This window comes from Sturnira hondurensis, unplaced genomic scaffold, assembly GCF_014824575.4.
Source record: "Sturnira hondurensis isolate 20B ecotype Veracruz unplaced genomic scaffold, ASM1482457v3 Scaffold0014584, whole genome shotgun sequence".
NCBI classification, from domain to species: domain Eukaryota; kingdom Metazoa; phylum Chordata; class Mammalia; order Chiroptera; family Phyllostomidae; genus Sturnira; species Sturnira hondurensis.
Window position 1 is genome coordinate 1,780,409 of NW_028087215.1, and position 23,233 is coordinate 1,803,641.

The following is a 23,233-nucleotide window of genomic DNA, read 5'->3' on the forward strand; positions in this document are numbered from 1 at the left end:
CAACATAAGTGCACAATGCATTTATCTTTAGTATAACTATATTCACCTTTCACCTAGATAAAATGCTGGTAACCAAGAATTTGGATATATCTGTTGTGCTCTAATATGATAAAAGATAAAAGAAAATATTTAATGGGGTGGTATTAAAATTGATTTGTTTCAGGTTTCATATTCTGCCTGGTGGAAGAAATAGCAGTTACTAAGTGAGTAAGTTGATGACTGGCTTCATGTAGAGTTAAATCTCACAAACTGAAGTTTTACTTAGTAAGAATTAATTTAATTTTTTTAGAAATTTGTACTGTGAGAAATTATATCTTTGCAAAATGTGTGAAAACAATAGTACTAAATAAATAAATTATAATGAGATGAATATTTAACTTTAAAAATTATTTCATATAATATGATATCACTTGTAGATGCCACTTGCAGAAGAACCAATTTTGTTTATTAAACCAACCCTCCTCTTGGAAGTATTTCATTTTTTCTACCTATAAGTCTAAAATTAAAATGTAATATTTAAAAAGTATTCTATAATTAAAACATTTTTTCTTTATCAGATGAGCCGTTTTTCCTAATATGTGAAGCTTTAAGGCATAAAATAAATTGTTACTTAGAAAACCACTAATTATGGAGATATTTTGTGTTAACATTCACCAGGTTTTCATCCTTGAGGATTACATTCTTCATTGAACATCCAAATTGCTAATTATTGCTTGGTCCCTAAGCACCACCCCGTCCCCAAGATCCTAGCCTACACTTTCAGCTTGCCATGGTTCATAGATCTTGCCTAGATAAACTTTTAAGAAGAACCAAATAGGTTTATATATGTTCTAAAATTTAGAGCATAAGATCCATCAGGAAAGAATAAAAGGAAAATGTCTTGTTTACTGCTTTTCCCTAGAATATGCCCAGTTTGGCACTTAACTGACAGGAACTTGAAAATAACTGTTTACTGTTCAGTCTTCAAAAGAAGGAGATCCTGCCACTCACAACAACATGGAGAAACGTGAAGCACACTCTACGTGGAATAAGCCAGACAAAGGCAAATACTGCATAGCATCACTTATAGGTAGAAACTGAAAAAAGAAAAAAGAAGTCTAACTCATAAAAATAGGGCATAACTGTGGTTTCCAGGGACTGGGGCTGGGGAAAATAAGGAGGGGTTGGTAAAGGGTAAAAATTGTCAACTATAAGATAAATAAGGTCTATGTAAAACATGGTGACTATAACTAATAACTGTATTTCATAATTAAAATTTCTTGAGAGTAGAACTTGTGTTTTCACCAAATAAGTATTGAGGTAATGAATATGTCAACTAACTCGATGGGAAACCTCTTACGATGTGCATGCACATGAAATCATCATGTTGTACATTTTAGGAATATTAAAATTTTGTCCATCATACTTCAATAAAGCTGAAAAACCACTTACTAACTGTCAATAAAAGAAGCTAGAAAAGGGGCCATATAATTTGTAGTCACAAATGAATTGGAGCAGATAAAGGCAAATGAAATGAATTAAGGAAAGAAAATAAAAGGGAAGAAAATACTCAGCTTGGATCCTTCTCACTTTTACAATCCATTCTGCCCTTTGAAGGCTCTGAATTTGTTGAACTTTTAACGTAAAGCGAGCTGTTGTCAGGGTTTCCCTATTTCCTCCATAAAACAAGCACGCATGAAAGCTGTCTGTTTGCTTATACAGTGCTTTCTGTTTCATTAAGGTCACAGAAAGAATCAAAACAGGTTAAAGGATGCTTGGCCTTAACAATAAAACCAAATATGAATCCATTCCCTTAATAAAGTGTGAATCAAATACTATTAACAAAACCTAGATTTTTATTACTATTTTGTCCTAAAAAACTTAGAGTACACTTCTTGCATTATTCCATCTGTTCACTTAAAAGCACACAAGATCAAACAATAGGTGTGCTTGTATATCCTTCTTATGCTGGATGGGATTCCGAAGCCTGCTGTGCCAGGTTTCTTGCTCAGGATTACAGAGTCCATCAGAAGCAGAGTTGATACTAAAACCTGCTCAGCATTCTTTCTTTCTCTACCTAGCATTTCTAATGATCCAAATCAAGATGATTTGTGTGACCACAGAATTCAAGGTAGGATAGTAGTTGCCAAGGTTAGATGACGTGAATCTTGACTCTGGGCTGAAATGTCTGACCTGTCTGTGCATTTGCAGGGAAACAGTATCTGTTAAATCACAGACACTGTTCGGATGGTGTCTGGGCAGCTGCTCTTCCTGAGCTGGATTATTTGAATGTAATATCGTGAGCTTCTTGTCACAAGACAGTGGAGGTCTGTTTGCAGTATATTTTTCTGCATAAAGGCAAGGAGTAAGGAGTGAGGGGGAAAGATAGTCAATGCTCCTTTTTCATGGAATGACTGATAAATAATAAAGGTCATGAGTAAACTAAAATAGGATTCAAATATGAACTGTTATTAACTACTGTTAAGTTTTGCATATGCATCTATTCTGCTCATAAAATTCCTTCTATCTTTTCAGTTTTCCTCTGAGACAAGCTATTTAAGCACACTGACTCTCAAAATACCAAAAGACCAGTATCAAAAGAACTGTAGAAAGTATAAACTTTATACATTTATTTTAATAAGTTGCTGCTTAAAGAGAAAGACTTCAAAATAAATATATAAACAAGCACTTCTATAAATATATATTGGCAGAATATGGTAGAGTCCATAAATAAGATTAAAAGTTAATTCATTTAAGCTCACAGAAGAAAAAATGATTAATTCCAATTGGGAGCTTGGTCCACAAGAGACATTGGTCACTATTTGTATCTAGACACATATAATGCAAATATTTTGGCAACCAACTGCAGAATGGTCTGTTTATACAGAATTTGCAATATCCTTAATTAGGATTCTGGAAAGGTCAAATGGAAAATCCAAAACACACTGCACTCCGTCTGCACTGTTTGCTAAGCACTGTGGCTTATGAAGCAAAGAAACTCTTTGCTTTAAGAGTCTGGCTTATTTAGAATTAGCCAATTGCTACTGGGACAGTCTGCGTCCCATACTCAGTTTCAGGGAGTTTCCGCAGATTGATCGTTTTATGTTACTTGGATTTTCACTTCTTGATCCTCCTTCCCATGTATCAAATTCTAGCTGATCCTCTGCATCAGGGGAATTAACGTGGTCAGTTCAGGCATTTAAAAATGCGCCTGGGAGTTTTCAGTCTTCAGCTGGCTTTTCCTTCTTTACGTTTAATGAGAGATCTAGAGAAAGAACAGGCTGCAGAAGCTATGCATGGACACACCCATGTGCCCTTGTTAGTATACCTCCTGCAGAGAGACTATCAATCGCACTGTTTAAGGTTGTCCTTTATCTTCTCGTAACCTGGCAGCAGGAACTACCCATGATTCCTCTGCTTTAAACATCTGCAGGAAACATACCATTAGGAATACACACAATTGCTCACTTGAGAACTTAAGGTCAAGTATGAGCAACCATTTGCCACTGAGGCAGACCTGTCAGCTTTAACCACACCACCACATCACACTGGAAGCACAGGGTCCCCAAACTTCCTTGCCACATGATCTGGAGGAAGCTGCCTCTCGACAGTAAGTCCCATGTTCATGAAAACTGGATTTGAAACCATCTACCTCATAAGGTTACTGTGTGTATTAAACAACATGATGCAGGCAAAACTGTTAGCACAGTGTCCAGTACCAGTTAAAAGCTAAATAGATGGTCACTAAGGTTATTACTAGCTTCATGGCCTGGAGAAAGCAGAAATTTACCCCCCCCCGGAAGGAATATCAGCTAACTCATAAGCTTATGGGATATCTAAAGACATACATATTATAATGGTATATATTAGAGTTTATTAGAATTTATATATTTAGAGTTTATTAAAATCCCCTAGTAAAATGTCTGGTTCATGGATGGTACTTAGTCCATGTTGGCCCAATCTGAATTTATACCCTCAACATAGCTTGTGGGGTTACAAGAATGTGAAACTGACTAACCTGCTCTGAATCAGAATAAATTTAAGAGTATTCTTTATGACATTAAAACTTTAATGTTTTATCCCATTCTACTAAAGCAACATCTTTAGGAACTTGAGCAACTAGAAGACAGATACAGAATAAAACTGAATAAAGTTCTTGCCTACCCGGTCATATCAGATTTATTTAAAGGCCCTGGAAAACTTGACCATACAAGTGCCTCTTGATAAAGTCAAATATTTATACTTTGAATTTCCAGATAAATAAATGGGCAAAATGGCTTTTGTAGGGATGACAAGGTGAATGAGGAAAACTCTGAGAGAAGTAGCTCTTAGGGAAATACTTGTTAGTATTTCAGGCTTTAATCTTAAAACAAAATTACCAGAACATTTTTCTTTACGTTTCTTGTTGTTACTTTTTTGTTTTCCAAGTTTTTTCCCCAAGTCTGATGCTTGAGATTTTCTCTCTAACTTGGCAAGTTTAGGTCATGACCCTCTTCGCTCCATGGACACCTTCCCTGTGCTCACTCTGTACTGCGCCGGGAGTGAAAGAGCTGAGCAGCGACCTGCCATCAAGCTGAAGGGACTGAGCCGCTCTTCCCACAAAACCTCACATCCACTCATCCTGAAGAGTGTGTAGAGACATTCTTCAGAGGTATGTGGCTAAAATCTGTGTTTTGTACAAAGCCAACACTAGAAAAAACTCCAGGTCTGGTAATTATTCAAATTCATTGCTTCTCCTTTTCTCATTCCTGAAAGCATTATATAGAAACCTCTAAAAGATAGGTTAGGACAGTAAAAGGAAGCTCATTCAGCCCTGGCTGGTGTAGCTCAGTGGATTGAGCGTGGGCCTGTAAAGCAAAGGATCACGGTTCGATTCCCAGTCAGGGCACATGCCTGGATTGCAGGCCAGGTCCCAGTGAGGGACACATGAAAGGCAACCACACATTGATATTTCGCTCCCTCTCTCCTTCCCTTCCCCCCTCTCTGAAAATAAATAACTAAAGTTTTTTTTTTAAAAAAGGAAGCTCATTCAGATACCTCTGGTTTTCTTAAAAGACCACATTACCATGAATGATAACACGTCAGCTGCGCTGGTAAAGCATCCTTGCAAACAGCCTAAGTAATGCTACACCAGAGGGCCTTGTACTTCCTGTTTAACCATTAGTCCATGACTTAAACCTACTCTATAATCTAAAGAGGGAATGACAATAAAAAAAGTTGCACAGAATAAGATGCAGGTCACAGAAGATAAGTTAGGATTATCTTTTACTTCCTAATTTTCTTTTAATGGGCTTTCTAATTATGAAATATATAATATGCGACCACCGGAGACATGGTGCAGCAGTTCCTTTGAATGGTTTTCACATCTTGGTGGACAGCATTTATGAAGATAATAGAAAAATTATATAGAAAGAAATGGCAAGGAAATTCCACTCCAGTGACAACCATCTTAGAACATCTGGAAGCCTCCTCTTGCTGTGAGGAGGCTTAAAACAGAAGTACAGAAATGAGAGCCATGGCCACTTCCAGTCACTGGACTTGGTCTTACAGTTTCACACCGGAAAAATAGGCAATCTTTTCTGTAGAGATACTAAAGACAGTGATGCACTCAGTGCCTGAGAAGAGCTTTATTCGTCTTACTCAGTCATCCATTATTAAGCATGTTCTCCCTGGCCTGGATCAGTCAACAGCGAATCAATAAAATATATCCTTTCTGTTAACAATAAAGCTTAGTGTCTATCACCTTGAGGCTATTTTTTCTTGCTTTTCTAATTTGTTTATCATTTTTACCAAGGCTTCTTTCCCTCCAGATACTAAACCAACACCTGGTCAGAATATTTGTTTCAACACTTTTCAAAATATTAACATGCCCTTGAGTGCACAGTCACTGTGACCTTGGCACATTAGGCAGATGAACACAGGTACTAGAACAGAATTTATTTCTAAATAAATTGGGTCAAATGAAAATTCAACTGTGTTCATTCCAAAAGTAATAAACACTATTAAAAAGCACTATTACTAACTGTATAATGACCAATATGTGTAGATATGTATGGGGGTGTATCTGTGGTAATGTATTCTACTTCACTGAAAGCAGCACAATGGTTAAAAAGCAATGAAATAGATCCTCAGTGAATTTTTGTTGATGGCAGAAGGGGAAGAAAAAAGGATTGGGGAAAGGAAAAAAGAAAGTCCATGATCTATACCCTATTTACAAACTTCTGACATTTATGTCTTTGAATGAATTAGATGTCACTTAGAAGAACTGAATCTTACCTCTAGGACTTCAAATCCTTCTCCTGTATGACTATGTGTGGTGTATGTATGTTTGTGAATACTTATGTGGTCTTGAGAGTCAGTGTAATAGTATTGTTTTCTAATTATGATGCACTGAATGCCTTAAGATACTTTATTTAAATATGACTTGAATGTTTCACATTTATCTACAACAGCTTATTAGTCATTAGGGGTTTTTTTGTAGGCTTCTGGTAGAAGCCTAATTAGTATCTTTCTCTAGGAAAATTTCAGGAAAAATAAAATATTTGAATCCCATTCAATGAATACAAACCATTGGGGCATCTTTTGTGGGACAATGAGAAATGGGGGGTGTGGGGGAGAACACATTTTTATTCAGTGTTTGTTTGGTGCCAAACAATTTTACATACGGTATTCTATTTAATCTTTATGGGAACCTATAAGAGAAAGTACACTTACTAACTCAGCTTACCAATTATAAAACAAAGAGATGAGGCAATTTCCCTAGCCCAGGGCACACTGCTAGTTACAGCAGAAATTCAAACTCAGTTTCTTTTAGTCCAAAGCACACATTGTTTATATTTTATCACACTAGCAATTTTCCAAATTGGGATGTTGGTGATGAAATGGATATTGTGACTTGTCCTTCAATTAGATATTTTCAGGTTTCACTTTTAGCTTTTGAACTTTACCATTTTCTAAAGCTTTTATTTATTCATTTATTTATTTATTTACTTACTTACTTACTTATGGAGATGGGAATGGAGGGAGAAAGGGAGGGAGAGAAACCCCAGTTTGTGAGAGAAACATCAGTCAGTTGCCTCAAACCCCCAACCCAGGCATGTGCCCTGGCCAGGAATTGAACAGACCTTTTGCTCTGCGAGATGATGCCCAACCAACGGAGCCCCGCTGCTCAGGGCTGAGTCATCTTCTTTTTTATACATGTCTGCTATGAAATCATCAAGACGAAGTGGATAGCATAAAACATCTATTGGCTGTGCATTAATTAATAGTTATCCCATTTCTGAGCAAAGGAAATATTAGCACTAAAACCATGTATCCACCTGACTGGTAGGTCAAACTTCATGGCCAATTTTCCTTTTAGCACTTGCCAACTGAGCTTCCTTAGTTCTTCAGTAAATGAGAACCTAGATATACAACCTAGGTTACTGAGCAACAGATGGGGTGAGAAGAAGGGAGAAAAAGGTATATTAAGAAAAGGAAACCCAGATGGACCTACAGCAGGGGCCAATCGGGGCTGCACAGGAGGAAGTGAGCTTGAATGTAATGCACTTGAATCATCCTGAAACCATCCCCAGCTGCCACAGGAAACCAGGCCCTGGTGCCAAAAAGGTTGGGGACCACGGATCCAGAGGCTGTTATGCTAATTGAAATAAGTCAGGCAGAGAAAGACAAATATGGTTTCACCTATATATGGAACCTAAAAATAAATAAGCAACAAAACAAAACCTGACTCGTAGTAACAGAGACCAAAGGGATAGTTATATGATGGGAGGGGGCTGGGGTGGGTGAAATCGTCAAAAGGGAACGGGAAATACAGTCAATTGTGATACCTTTACAAGGTGACAAGTGATTACCCAGAGTCGTGGGGTGATCACACTGTAAGGTATTAAAAATGTCAAATCACTACATTGTACCCCTGAAATACTAATATAACCAATATAAAATTGGATACCAACTAAAATTAAAAGACAACTCAGGAACTGATGAAGTTTTAGGGAAGCAAGTGAGAACAAGACAGATCACACACATCGCTGTGAATAGTTTTCTTAGTGATTAAATGACTCCTATTTTCTTTCCTGTAAAATCATTTCTCGTTTGCAGGATCACGGCTACATCTGTGCAGTCACTGGTTCACTGTAACATATTGCCCCAGTGCGGAAAAACAAGCCGTCCGCCAGTTTAAATATTATTGACTCATTGATTGAATTCTTTTACTAGGAGGGCATGTTGCGATGAAAGACCGGCCTTCTGTTGTTTTTAGAATACTTACTCTAGCTGTATGTGCAGACGCATTATTCTCTCACTATCATTTTTTAGTTTGCTATCATGAAGTGCTATTGGTGGATTTTTGCAGTTTGCTATAAAAACATATTAAGGTTATTAGAGAAATACACTCATTAATCTTAAGGAATTTTGTAAAACATGGACTGTTGTGAACATGCAAATAATCATTGCCTTTTTTTCAAACCAGAGACAGATTCCATCTCCATAGGTTTATATAATCCTTGCATTCATGAACATATCTGTCATGAGTGCCACTCATCTGGATGACTCTAAAAACACAGAGTGCAACCAGCAGTCTTATTGCAGAATGGGCCAACTGCCCAAGAATGTTTGCTCACGGGAGAATGATGAAAACTGGTTCTTTTGCTCTATCGTTCACACTTAAAAGATACTTGTGAGCCTTAAGTCTTAAGGAATAAAGACAGTAATAATAATGTCAGTTAACATTTAATTATTGATTACACATTAGATGCTGTCCTAAGTACCTTTCTCTATAATCTCATTTTTCCCCTTCAAAACAATTCCACACGTAGGAACTACTTTTAACCCCATTCTACAGATTATCCGGCAAGGCTAAGATGCCTCGGGAAAGGGAACTCGCCGAAAGGCCACACTGGGCCTTGCCGAGCTAGGACTGGGATAGTCGATTTTTTGACATCGAAGCCCTGGAGCACTGCTTTACTGATACCAGCTGGAGGTAGGAGGAACTGTCAGTTCACCCAAGACAACCCCTCGCTATTTAGGACTGACTTTTAAACCACCTGGGGGAAACAGATCAAAGGGAAAGCTCTCACCCCTTCAGCCAGCACTTGCCACGGCAAACATTACATCAGCTCAACCCTCAGGATCACTTTTTCAAGAAAACAAAGATCCTTTTTAGAAGCAAAATTGCATGTAAAATCTTTTTGTATTTTATATAATGAAAACACATTTAGATATATCTTCCTGGCTTTCATTTTACCTTCTCTGCCAGCATCCAATTAAAAAAATGGATGCAAGTTTCCATTAGCCTCAGGTAGGTCCAGGGCTGACAACAGGTAGATCTCTTTTTTGAGACAGGTGTGCTGACAAAGCCCTCACCTGTCTTTATGAAAACATCAAAGCTCAGAACAGCTGAGCAGTAGCTTGTGTCCTTTAGAAAAATATTACTGTATGTTCACTCAGGCTTGCCTACAAAGTCAGCTTACAGACTTTTCCATAGATACATAAACATGTACATGTAGATAGACAGAAATAAATAAATGAACAGTTCAAAATCCCACAATTAAATATAGTAAGTTTCCCCTTAATACTGTCAATGGGCTGTGACTTTAGGCAAAATGATGTGTAACAAAACTAATTTTGCCCATAGGCTGATTATGAACAAGAGTTACTTTCCTACAGGACCTTATTAATGTTATAACAAAATGGCATTGAATGAAACCATGCTATTTAAGAAGCTGCTATATGCCTGTGATCCAATATTTTGAACATGCCCAGTCTGGACTTGCCCTGAAAGTCCAGAATGGTTGATGACTAGGAGTTTTATCCCCTTCTCTCCTGAGAAGAGCTCTACACAGTTGGGTAATGTCAACAACTGTGTTTCTCTGGGAGCACATTTAATTGATTCTAATAAAAATGTCTATCATGTATTAAATACCCATTTTTCCAAGCAGTTTTAAGTTCTGAAATTATTTCCAATCAGTATACATCTGAGGAGTAATAGCCCTTTATAATTGCATGTCATTTGTGTTCTCCTGAATTTTCATATTTCCACTTTGTACTCTCTCTGCTTTGCTTTTAAGCATGGGTTTTTCTTTAGTGTGTGATGATTTTCCTTAAACAGCAACAAAAAAAAATCCATGAGTGCAAAGCGAAACAATGCCCTATCTTTTCATCAGTTACTACTGACAGACCGATGTGTAGGGAGAGACTGTTCTCTTTTCTCTCACCACTCAAGGTGATGAAGAAGCACAACTCAAATATCTGGGAGTGATCTGACAGCGCCTGCCACATGCATCAGTATCCTTTGTAGCATTTTGTCTCATTTTTAAATGTGCATGCACTATGCATTTTAGTTTATAATACAATCATTTGTTTTACTATCAATATTACGAGGTTTTCCCTCAGACTCTGTAAGTAAATGTTGCATGACCGTGCCCGCACTCATGCCCGGGTTTATGCAGCTCTCAGAGCACTGCTGTACTTCTGGTGCTATAATCCAAAGAGTGTGAATTGTACATTAATTTTTACATTAAGGGGCATCAACCAGTAGCTAATTACATAACTTGGGATCACTAACACTATCACCACTTAATTGTCTGTAACAGATGTAAAGCAACTTTCCTCAAAGTGAATCCTTTTTTTCCAAATGCCTTCCATATTATGAAATGATGAAGAATTTCTGCAAGAAAAATTTCCAAAGACCAGGCTGAACACATTTTTGTGGAAAAGTGCTCAGGTTTGGCAAGATGGATATTAAAGTGCTAAGATGTATAGAATCATATTCCTTACCCAGAAGTTAATTTCACTTTTATATCTTTCTTGACTCTGAAGTATAAATCTTCTCTGAGAACATGACATGCCTTCTTTTCTTTCTTTCTTTTGTCTCTTCCTTTCCTTTCCACTCTCATTTATGTTGTCTAACAGAGATGAATGTTAAGGTGCTACTTTATCACCAGGTGACTCCAGTCTGAATTTATTTTTAATTTCATGCTTCAAATTATACAAAGTGAATTAGTATCTTCTTTCTTTCTGTTATAGGCTTAAAATAATCTATTCAGAGTTAACTTAAAGGAAGAGATTCCTGTAGCAATGAAGAAGCAGTGAAATACAGGATAGAAATTCAAAGGACTAGGTTTGTCTGGTCCTTACATCTGTTAATATACAGTATGTACTGGTTTTCTCACCTATCAGATAAGATCACTAATAATAAACACAGGATTTCCTCGCAACTACTGCAGTTTGAGTTAATTTTAAGTACTGAGCTAGTTATGTTCATATTCCAGAGCTCCTGGTTTCACTTCCTGATTGAATCACATGGCTAAGCTACTGCAGCCCATGAGACTTGAAATTCAGCCACATAGTTCCTCAGAGAAAATAAAACGAAACCCCTTCCTGAGGACCATGACCCCATGTTGAAAGTATGCATACATGAAGCCAACACCCTCCTCCAAACACAAACACTAAACCTGGCGTCCATACCTGGGTTGGGCGGCATACAGACACAGGAAAAGAGAGTGTTATAGCCCACTTTGAAGTCAGAGTTGATGGGGTAGTAATCGGCAAGCTTGATCATCTTCTTGAAAGCATCGTAGATAAAGATGAAGCTAATCAGAGAAGAGAAGCCCTCTTCGGTGAAGCGCGTAAAGTACTGAACCAAGAAGCTGGCATCGGTGGCTACCAAAACGAGACACAGGAAGGCTGACCACAGGCCAATCCAAAGGCGAAACTCCAAGTAGTCAAAATTATGGTCCCTGAAAAGAAGAAAGAAAGGTTACACTCCTTCTCCAATGCCCACAAAGTATAATGTAAAACTACCAAATGTATTTCAGCAGAAAGATTGCTAAAAACACAAGACTACTTTGAGCCAGTAGATAAAAGCTCATTCTTCATTTTTCTTCCCAGAAAACATTAAGTTTAAAGATTTGGTCTAGTAATATTAATATGCTACCATCAAGAAAAAATTCCAGTTTGAGAAAAGCCCATCAAAAGCAGCCATACCATTTATATGTAAACAATTCATTAATTTTCTCACTCAGAAAATGTTCTCCCTGCCTTCATGGAGTTTATAAAGCAAATAACCTGAAAACCTAACACCAGAACCCAGTATGTATTCAATAAATGTTTTTGAGCTTTGCCAGTTAATGAAGACACTGAAATAAACATGTTCTCTGTCCTCAGGTCTTCACAGTCTGCTAAGAGAGACACACTGGTAAATATAATCTCACTGTAAAACGCTAAGTGATTTCTAAAAGTCCACACAGTGTCACAGAAGGAGGAGAATTAGGTAATCCTGGCTGGGAGACTGATGGAGCAGCAAAAAAAAATCCTCCAGGTAATTAGGCAGAAACTTTCTGGAAAGGCCAGGGAGGGTCAGGCCAGGAGACGTTGAAAGAGTTTCTTATAAATGCACGAGGCATGACACCATGTGTTATGCTCACGGGGCCACCAATGTGAGGAGATGATATCAGAATCATGGACAGTACTCCAATCAGGAAAGGCGGTCTTGCTGGGCTACAACCAGATGTGACCACTTCTCGACACTTATCTATTGACCTGACTGACACCCTTCTGAGGTTGTATCTGAAACAGCATCTTAGTGCAGGCCACCTCCATCTAAAGAGGCCATTGTTTTTTAATGCCTTTCTGTTTCTTGCAAATGAATAGTCCAAGATTCACATTGAGGAAAAGAAGAATCAAGTGTTGACATTTTACCATTTCATACTGATTCATTTAAAATTATGTGGTCAGTGCTTTACGATGTTTTTTTCTCATAATTTTTTGTGGCAAAAGGCAGATAATAGTCATCACAGTTCTTGTATGAGACAAAGAAATAAATCAGTGATCATACATGCTTGAAGCTCCAAATCCATATTTTTAGACAATGGGTTACTGATAACTGTTAGTAATATATTTTAATACTTTTCCAAAGGTATTATATCAACAGCTTCACCATCAACAGCCCGGTCTGAGTCAATAAGAATTCATTGTCTACTTATTGTAAGAAACTCTTTATTAATATGATATCCTTACTTATATCCATGCATATCCTATTCAAAGCCATTTTTCACATAACAGCCAAAATGATCTTTGTAAATGTAAATCAGAAACCTCAAAGACCTTTCTGATAGCTTCCCACTGCTCTCAGAATCAAATTAAAACTTCTGCCTAGCACAGTGACTGGCACTTAGCCGATGTCCAATAAAGACTGGCTGGAGGAATCAATGTGACTGTGACCCAGAACTTGACCAAGACAGTTCCTGACATTGATCTATGAGCTATGTCACGTAATCAGAAGATAACTGACTGAAAATTTTATAGAATATTAAATTTAATAGCTCCTTAGATAATGTGATGACTAATTTTATGTGTTAACTTGGCTGGGTTATGCAGTGCCCAGATATTTGGTCCAACATTCTGAGTGTTTCTGTAGGGGTGTTTTTGGATGAGATTAACATTTAAGTTAGTGGATTTTGAGCAAAGCAGAGTGCTTTCCGTAATGTCAGTAGGCCTCATTCAATCAGTTGAAGGCCTGAGTAGGACAAAAATACTGGCCTCCCCAAAGCCAGACAGAATTCTTCAGCAGACTGCTTTTGGACTCTATCTACATCACCGGCTCTTCCTACTTCTATTGCAGACAACCTTCAAACTTGAACTAGAACATCAGTTCTGGGTCTCCGGCCTGCTGGCTCACCCTGCAGATTTTGGACTTGCCAGCCACTATAATCATATGATCTAATTTGTTATGATAAGTCTCTTTATACATACATATCCAATTGGTTCTGTTTCACTGAAGAAACCTGATTAATACAGATACCAACCAGTCAAGTATGCCCCATTTTATAGATGAGGACACCAAGGCCAATGGGAGTTTAGTCATCTGTCCAAAGCCAAGGTTTTACTGGCAGAGCTGGTCCAGAAAACAAATCTCTGCATTCTCATTCTGGCCCTTTAAAAAATTACACCATGCTTCCCTTAACCTATTTGTATTTAGTGCCTAATAGTGGGGGCCTTAAAAGCATTGTCCTTTATGTCCATCTCCTCACCAAATCTCACAGCTTGGCCTGCATTACCAAAGCAGGAGACTCACACTGGGGCAGAGAGCTGTGGTCTATGGGTTTCCCGGAGTCTGGCTGACACAACTCTGCAGCCTTTCTCAGGTTCCTCTGTGCCTCCTGCAGGTCCACTGTTGGCTCATAGGTACCGTCTGATCCTTACCTTTGTGAGTTCGATAGACTGTAGAGAAAACCAAATGAACTCTAGGAAATGGAGCTCACCGACATTATCACATGAGTGCCAGTGTCAGGGTCAGAACTAGGAAACATAGCTTAATTACAGTTGAGCCAGCAGGCTTTTTAATTAAAATAAAATAAGTTTTAACCAAGGACCAGTTTTGCTTCCCAACAAGATGAAAGAGCAATCTTGATTTGTTCCAGGAATGCTAGCAGTTGTTAATAGACTGATGTTTCCAGGACAGGATGACTACAAATCATTAACCAGCTCATGATCAGGAACATTAACAGTTTGAGTCAAAGGGGCAAAATGCACATATGAACTTAAATCTTAAGACCTAAACAATATAACAAACTAGCTGCCCTAAAATACTTAAATACTCCCAGAGTAGCTCTCAAAGAATAATCCAAATAAAGATCACTAGAACCAATGGCATTTCATTATGAGAGTGATATGTTTATAGCACTGAGGAGATGAGAAACCTTTTAAAACAAGTTGGTCAATACTAAGGACTGCAGTAAAATGGCAGTGTTACATCCAGTCCCTTTGGTGCCAAGTTTCAATAGCAATTAAGTTATAAAAAGTAGCAGGAACTTACAGTAAGAGATCAAAAAACTATGGTGAATTAGAAGGAGAAAATGGGTTTACATCTTTATGGTACCATTTGTAGATATTTTGAGTCAGTCTCTGAGTAGCATAAAACCATGGATACAAACTGAAAAACCCCTATTGAAACATGTTCAACTACTGACAAACAAATGCAAATTCCTTAAGCTAAATGAATAAGTACGGTAATATAACAGAAGAAAATCATGTGATGATTTCTAAGTAAATTGTTCAAAGAATATAAGAAAGAAATTGTGGAATGGTCAAGTGTCAATTATACAGGCTAAAACCCAACTTTAATTATGAAGTTTGTACATGGCTTGGAACACATTGTTTAAAAACTTCCTTCAGATTCCACACTAAAAAGAACCTAATATAATTATCTAGTGTTGGGATGCAATGTATAAAAACAGTGCAAAAGACACAGCAGAATGTACCTGTTTCTAAAAAGTCATTAGATATGCTGGGGAAAGTTTGAGCAAAACAGAGTAAAATGGTTTCTTTACTGAAGGACTCCTCAGATCCCTTAGTGAGCTAATGTGCGAAGTGACCAACAGGGAGATACGATACACAGCACTTCCCAGACTCACTGTGATCACAGAAGCCTTTCTTCGGAGAGCATTAAAGGGACTACTAACTGGCGAAACAAACTTTGGGAATTAGTGGTCTACACAAACACTCTGCCTCCAGACAAAACACCGGCCCTGTCGTTATAATATTTAAGCAAATGATACACCATGGTGAATATAATAGTAAAGTTTACCACAACAAGAAACATTTAAGAAACCTGGCTTTAAATCCATCACTGAGTTACAATGTTTCTTGTTGCTTTACAACTGTTTTCAAATAAATCACTTGGAACTATGTTTATGTTACCAATTATGATAAAACAGAAGGGAAAGTGAGAAAGGAACTAGCTTAGTAAAAGGAAATAATCTCCTACAATTATCTAAAGTAAACTGAGATGTAAACATTTTCTGTAGATTAAGGCTCTAATCGCATTGCGTCCCATAAATCTTTCTGCAAAGGTTGCGCACATTTGTTCCTGTTTATAGTACACACGTGTTTAATCTTTCCGCAAAGGCTTTCTTGTCTCACACAATGTTTTCTTAAACATATAAAAATTGTTTGACTCTTCTGTAAACTGACATGAACAGAATTCTTTCCAATGTCCTTCTGAGAACTAAAAGGGAGAAAGGATGTGCTGTAACAAGCAACAAAAAGCTCGCATCATTTAAAATTTAGAACTTTGAATTCTCAGAAGACCCTCACTGATGTTCCCAAGCCAGTTTTCAAACCACTGGTTTTAAATCCTCCTTCCCATCTTATACCTTGTGACCATTTCTGATGGCAGTTTCAAGGGCTTGCCACAAATGAGTCCCAAAGGCCATGAGGTGTTACATAGGCAATGATATCTCTAATATGAAAATCCTAAAAATGTACAACAACGTAAGAATATGAGAATTCCAACAAGGAGTGCTGCAAGTTTTAAGAAATTCTGCAACCCATTTAAGGACTGAGATCTGCCAGTCAAGACAATTCCCTCTTAGAGGTATTAAGTTCATTAGGAAGAGGCCAGAAGACCCAATTTTATTTCAAATCCATTTGTGTGCTAATGTGGCCACTTGGACAATTTGCTTAACTCGATTTTCTCCTTCTTACAACAATCCATCAATTTCTAAAAGAAAATATTAATATCATAATCGTCATGCCCATTAGTTGTGTCCGGTGATTCTGTAAGGGGCAGAGGCTCTGAGGTCAGAAAAGTAGGGATTCCTACCCCTGTCCTGCCAGTGACTGGTGGTGCGACCTCACGCCACCCCAGCTTTCTCATCTATAAAACAGGGCCATCCCCACCTCACAGGACTGCTGCAAGAACTGCAGTAAAGAGTCCCTATTCATTATTCTATGTAATGCACATAGAGCAATACTTGGTACAAGGTCAGCACTCAGCAAGCCCTAAATTTCACTCAGCTGAGTCTTACAGTGTGTCTTCCAACAACACTGTAGCGAGGTTAGGAGCAGTGGACCACAGGAGCACCCGGTCCCTTTCGCGGATGAACCACGTGGCCTCGGACAAGGCTTTTCATTTCTCTGGAGCGTCAGTCAGAATCACGGCAGGGAACAGAAGTCATCCTCAAACGGGTTTCTGAAAACCCTTAATAAATGGGCTGTTTCTGGGGCTGTGAGTGACAACAGAGGATGACGGGGCGCTCAGGGACGAGCCGCATAAGGAAGCCGGTCCTACTTCCTGGCTTGAAAAGGCCGAGCAAGGAACAGAGTCCCTAGAGCCTGGTGAGGGCCGAGCCGGGTGCAGGGGCCACCGCCTCCGAGGGGCTGCACAAGGACCAAGCCACCACCAGACTGCGGGGCTAGAGCAGAGCCGGGGAGGGGAGGTGGACTTGCATCCTGACCTCTCTTCACTCCTGTCCTACAGGTGCTCCACACTCGACCAAACTCCCCAAGAAGCCAGACGGAGGAGGAGCCCAAGGGCTGCATCCCACAGAGGTCGGCCGCCCGGGGCACAAAGCTGGATGGTGACGGGCAGGGAATCAAGGTGGAGGCGAGCAGATAACAAAACACATGGGCCCCCATTCAATCAAATGTAAAATGACTGCAGACTACCTAATCTCCACAGTCTTTCAACCTCCAAATCTTACAGTGCCTGCATTCCAATCTACTGAATTACTATCTTGTGCTCTATCCAGACAATGAATGTGCTACAGTTAAACAATCCTAATTTATAATTAGATATGTATATACATACTTGCTGAAATTAAAGAGAAGCCTTTCAAAAACTAGAACAGGTCCTGTGCTGCTCAAAATAGTGAGTGGTTGACCAGCAAAGAGGCAAAAGATGGCTCCAGAGACAGCTGTGCCCAGGAAGCTCTCCAAAACGCCCTGATTAAGAGAGAAAATACAGGTGTTAAAAAAAAAATGTCAGTTTCTTCTCATGTGTGATGTCACAAGGGAGAGTAAGCTACAAGAATATGCTATCATGAGGTCCACAGCAAACATATCAATCAGATACGAACAATAGAGTCTTCCCAGTGTGAGCATTACTGTCTATTTCATCATACACATAATGTAAGTCAGTCATTCCTCCCTACCAGGTTGGCCGAGCGGCTCCAAGAGCTGTGGTGACTAAAATGACTGGTGGTTGGCTACAGAGGGTAAAAGATGACTTTGGTCCATTCTGAAAATCATAATCGAAGCTTCTGCATATAAAATCACAATATGTAATCCCACCAGGTGGGTGGCCATGACGTACGACCTGGGATGGTGCATTCCTCTTTGTGGTCACCTTGCGTTTGTTTTAGCCCAATCTCACCTTGCACACAGCAGGTACTTAGAAGTAGCTATATTTTATGCACAAAAGATATTTTTATTTTTTTAATTAATTAATTTATTTATTTATTTATCTTTAGAGGAGAAGGAGAGAGGGAGAGAAACATCAATGTATGGTTGCCTTTTGTGCTTCCCCTGCTGGGAACTGGCCTGCAGGGAACCAGCCTGCAACCCAGCCATGTGCCCTGACTCGGAATCGAACCGCGATCCTCTGGTTCTCAGGCTTGTGCTCAATCCACTGAGCTACACCAGCCAGGGCTTCACAAAAGCTATTTTTAAAGGAAAGCTTTTCAAGTGGAAAGAGGAGCAAAGGGGTCACAAAAAGTGATTTGCCTCCTGTCCTGCAATCTCTAAGACATCAATTCCAAAAAAATATTTGTATGACATATCCATTGTTCAATGTGAACTTATACAGGAGCTTCCATTCACTCTATCTTAGAGGAAAGAAGTGTGCAGGGACATTAGTAGCTAAGCTTTTGTGGCCACACCTTCCTGTAGTTATAGCTCTAGGAAACATCCCATTGTTTTCCCTTCAGCAAAACAAGAACAAAGCAAAATGAGCACAGAGCATCACTAACTTACAAAATGATGACAACTTTCTTAATCAGATCACTTGGGACCAATGCCTCCCACGCTGGCAAACTAGCCTGTTTCCTCTATTTCTCATCTCAAATTTCAGTTAGAAAAGTACATGTTTATTTGCAAAAAGGTCCTTTTGTAAATTTAATATAGGATTGATATTTGAACACTATTGCAGGATCAAAATACAGCACCGCCTGGGTGTGAAGGGGAACAGGAAGGAAGGAAGGAAGAATGCGGGATTAAGAATCTCTGCTTGCTCTGACACCACCACTAATGACTGTGAGGGCAGGAACAGGGTCTCCTAGCGTCACCATGTTCTCCATCCTCCCATCATGCTAAACACTATGCTTCCGCGTGCTCTGCAGGTCCTTGGGTGGCACTAAAGGAATTCAAGAAGAAATGCCCAAATCGCATCCCAAGGTCCACCTATCAAAGGTCAACAGCCACTGTTGCTCCTTCGGTAAAGATAACAATTACTTTCTTTCAGAAAATGGCTTTGATTTACGGACGCCATGTGAGAGTTAAAAGGCAGATTATTTTTATTTCAGTACTTGACCCTTTGGTAAGTGCTAGAGTTTCCATTCTGTGGCTGGCAATTCTGAAACAGAGAACGGCGATTTATTATACACACTGAACTGGAAAGAAGCTTGCTTGAACTCGGAGACGCTTCCAACATTTCTGAGAAAAGAACTGTCTTCACCATATTTTGACATGTTCCTCTTGACAATACAGAAATTAAAAAAAAACCTCATACAATAAATAACTTTAGTTTCACTGTACCTAGAATTTAAAGCAATTTATAAAGTGAACTATCAGAAACCCCTTCTCTGATTTATTATAGTCAGTGTTTGCTGATAGAAAAAAGGAAAATAATGTGTGGATGTGTGTATTTTTAACAGCTATAACTCATCAAGACACGTCTACGCCCAATTTCCCACAGAGGAACAAACTCCCCAGCAATTCTCGAGAGCTCAGGGGCTGCGTTCCGACGTGCAGCGGAACCACGAGCCACAGAGTGCTGCAGCCCCATCTTGCTTAGGCTTGTGTTTCGTTCCATTTCTGATCTAGCGTCACCCACAGTGGAGCAGCAGAAAGAACAAAAAACTGTTGGTCACCAAATCTAGAGTCTAGACTTCCTTCTGGGACCAAGGAGACGATGATCTTGGGAGTGTCACTCAACCTTTGTCAAATACAGTTTTTCATATATGAGGAAAACCTCGAGCTGGTACACTATAACAATGGACTCTGGTCAGACCATCTCAAGTTTACTTCTAAACTGTCCCATTTACTCTATGACTGCAAGCTAGTTACTTAATCTCTCTTTGCCTTAGTAAACATGTTAGATTAGATAATGTGTGCGAAGCGCTTAGCATAGATAAATAATACACTTTTGGTGAATCGTGACATATAAATAATGTATTTATTTAGATATAAGATGAAGTTGAACTAGATGATTTTCAAGGTATCTGCCAGGTGGCTCGGCATGAACAGCATGTCTTGGGGTCAGGAATATCTGCATTTAAACCTCAGATCCATCAGTCACCAGACTCTAACTCCTAATTCTCTCTTCCAGAACATCAATGGCTATTTTACAGGACAGTCATTTGGACTGAATAAGACAGTAATACATGAAGAGCTAACAACAAAGTAGAGATACAGTAAAATGTCGCTTCCCCTCCCTTCCCAGCCTGCCCCTTTCATTTCTCTTTCCTTCAAAAGAGGAAGGAGATGGAGACAGAAAGTAAAAAACCCCTTTAGATCCCCAGTATTCCCCAGAACAAATCCTAAATCAACAGAAGCCTCGTGGGGAGGCAACGCTACAACCTTTGAGTTACTTCTTTTGGTTCCTCGTGTTACTAAACACATGGAATCGACTATAATAGAACAAAATTGTTTTACTTTATAGCAATGAATCAACATCCAAAACAATTTCTGAACATTTCTCTGCAGGGAACGAATCAAACCGAAGATGGCCCTGTTTCACAAAACGGCCAAGAAAAATCACCACCAGTACCCCTCTCAAAACACACACGCAAAAACCAAACACAAGCACAAAAGACCTCAGACCATAGGAGTGAGATTCTAAAGGGAAAAACATATGCAACTATGATTGGTAACACCAGCATTAAAAAGTAAAAATCCATGCTGTCAACTATGACATTACTGCAATTTCATATCTTCATATTGGAATTGTATGACCACTGTTGTTCTGTGTCCTTTTTATTAAGAAATGTAGTATTTGGAATAATCATCACAACCCCGTGGCTATTGAATGGCAATAACAGAAAGAGGAAAATGGCACAACTGTGCCCCCAAACGAAGACTTCTCTATTTCTTTGACAACTCTCAACCAAGTGAAGCTTGAAAAATAAAATATTTTGATGGCAGAAAATGATAAATCATTCCCTAACATTATTGTTATATTTCAAGCTTAAAAAAATACTAAAATGTTTCTAACCATAAAAAGAGAGTTTCTAGCTCCCGTTAGTGGTAATTTATACAAACTGTATAAAATGTTGAATAATAAAATTAAATGTCTCTAGATAGGCCTTTGATTCTGAAATTTAGCCAAGAAAAATGATGCAGCCTAATGCCATTTAAGCATCGCCACTGGAAAGAGACAGTAAGCTCTGAATTACCTGCGGGAGTCTTATGTCAGGTTCCCAGCATAGGCCAAGCCATATGATCAAAACTGATGACAGAATGATGCAAGTGCATAATCATATTTGAGTCACATGAGAATTAGCTGGAAGCTTTTTTTAAAGATTTTATTTATTTATCTTTAGAGGGGAAGGGAAGGAGAGAAGGAGAGAAATATCAATGCATGGTTGCCTCTCATGAGTCCCCTGCTGGGAACTGGCCTGCAACCCAGGCATGTGCCCTGACTGGGAATCGAACCGCAATTGTCTGGTTCGCAGGCCCGCACTTGGAAGCTTTTTTTTTTTTTTTTAAGAAATAAAGGCATTGGCTCTTTTTCTCTACCTTGACAAATTAAATCAGGATCTCTGAAGATTGGGTGATTCTTGTGTGGCCCAAATTTGAGTCCCATCCAAGCAACCTTTCCTCCTCTTTCAAAATATGAACGACCACGAGCACAGTTGGGGCTCAGTTCCACAGACTGCTCGTCGGCAAGGGACGAAGACTGGGTATCCCATCCTCATTTTTCATTTCACCTGTGTAGCTACAGTCTATAAATCAGTGATTTCTGCTGACAGATCACAGATGCCAAATCCTAATTGCCATCTTCTCTGCCTAAAAGTGCTTTGTTGTCATAAACAGGGTTTCTATTTACACTGCCCAGCATGGACTGAAGAAAGAGGGAAGCCTTGAAAGACAAATTAGCTCCCTGCTTGAAGAAAAGTAGGAGCCAAAACCTTTACCAAAGAGCTTCAGCTCCAAGTCTAATAGAAGGGATGGGCAAGGCTTTACAATATATTTTCTTGTTGGAGCAGCTCTGAGACTGTATCTAGACCATCTGAAGGGCCCGAACATCAAGTGCCAGTATAACCTTGCACAAAAACCAATTCCAGATGGATAAAAAATTCAAATGAAAACATAAAAGCACTAAGATAATGTGAATAAATATTTTCCTAATCTTAGAGTAGGGAAACCTCTCTAAATATATCCTGGAAATAAGGAACTATAAAAGATTGAAGATTTTGACTACATAAAAATTAGAATCTATATAGCAAAAAATCATAAATAAGGTGAAGAGACATACAGTAAATCTAGGAATACATTTGTGATATTTCTGACAAGCAAAAGAAAAATGTCCTTATTACACAAGGAGTTCTTACAAGGCAATGAGGAAAAAAATGAATTTCTAAAAGGAAAATATACCAAAGGCACAAATATAAATAAGAATACATAGCCAATAAAAATGTGGACACCCTCACTAAAAATCAAATAAATTTGAATTGAATAAGAATTGCCCTCAGAATGACAAAAATGAGATCATGGGACAAAATCCTGTTTTTCACAAGGCTATATAAAAGTAGACACTCTTGTCCATTGTTGGTGGAAGTATAACTTGGCACACCCTTTGTTTTTCAGATGAGAAAATTGGAGAAAACTGAAAGTCTACCGATAGGGGATTTATTAAGTAAATTACAGTAAATTAAGTAAAATGATGTGTGTGCACCGATAGGTGTGGTCTTAACAACTGCTCCCAGGACCCACACTGAAGTGGAAGGACTTCCACTAAATACTAGTCATGCTTTGAAACAGCATGTTTATGAGCTCATTTTTATAAAATCCTATATATTCATCTGTACTGCAAGACGTATGGGAAGATATTCATGAAAAGGTTATCAATGATTATTTCTGGGTTATGAGTTAAAAGATTATGAGTTAAAACTACCCTAGGTAGTTTTACTGTATTGCTTGAACTTTCTACAGTGCACAGTTATATCATATAAAAATAAAGCTATCTTAAAATAATTTCAAACCAATCACAAAATAATTTTAGAAATTTTCAATATTTGGAATCCCTGACCAGCCT

At 38.6% G+C, this 23,233-nt stretch overlaps 1 protein-coding gene across 5 annotated transcripts in view; it reads right to left on the minus strand.

The window, feature by feature from the left end:
• SLC4A4 (solute carrier family 4 member 4) overlaps nt 1–23,233 on the minus strand; it is a 365,009-nt gene that overhangs the window by 60,954 nt on the left and 280,822 nt on the right. For all 5 annotated transcript variants that reach the window (XM_037063447.1, XM_037063446.1, XM_037063448.1 and 2 more), the window contains 2 exons: nt 17,570–17,703; nt 11,446–11,717 (listed from right to left, as the gene is read on the minus strand). In XM_037063447.1, coding sequence (XP_036919342.1) covers nt 11,446–11,717; nt 17,570–17,703 — 406 coding nt within the window. The remainder of the gene's footprint in view (nt 1–11,445; nt 11,718–17,569; nt 17,704–23,233) is intronic.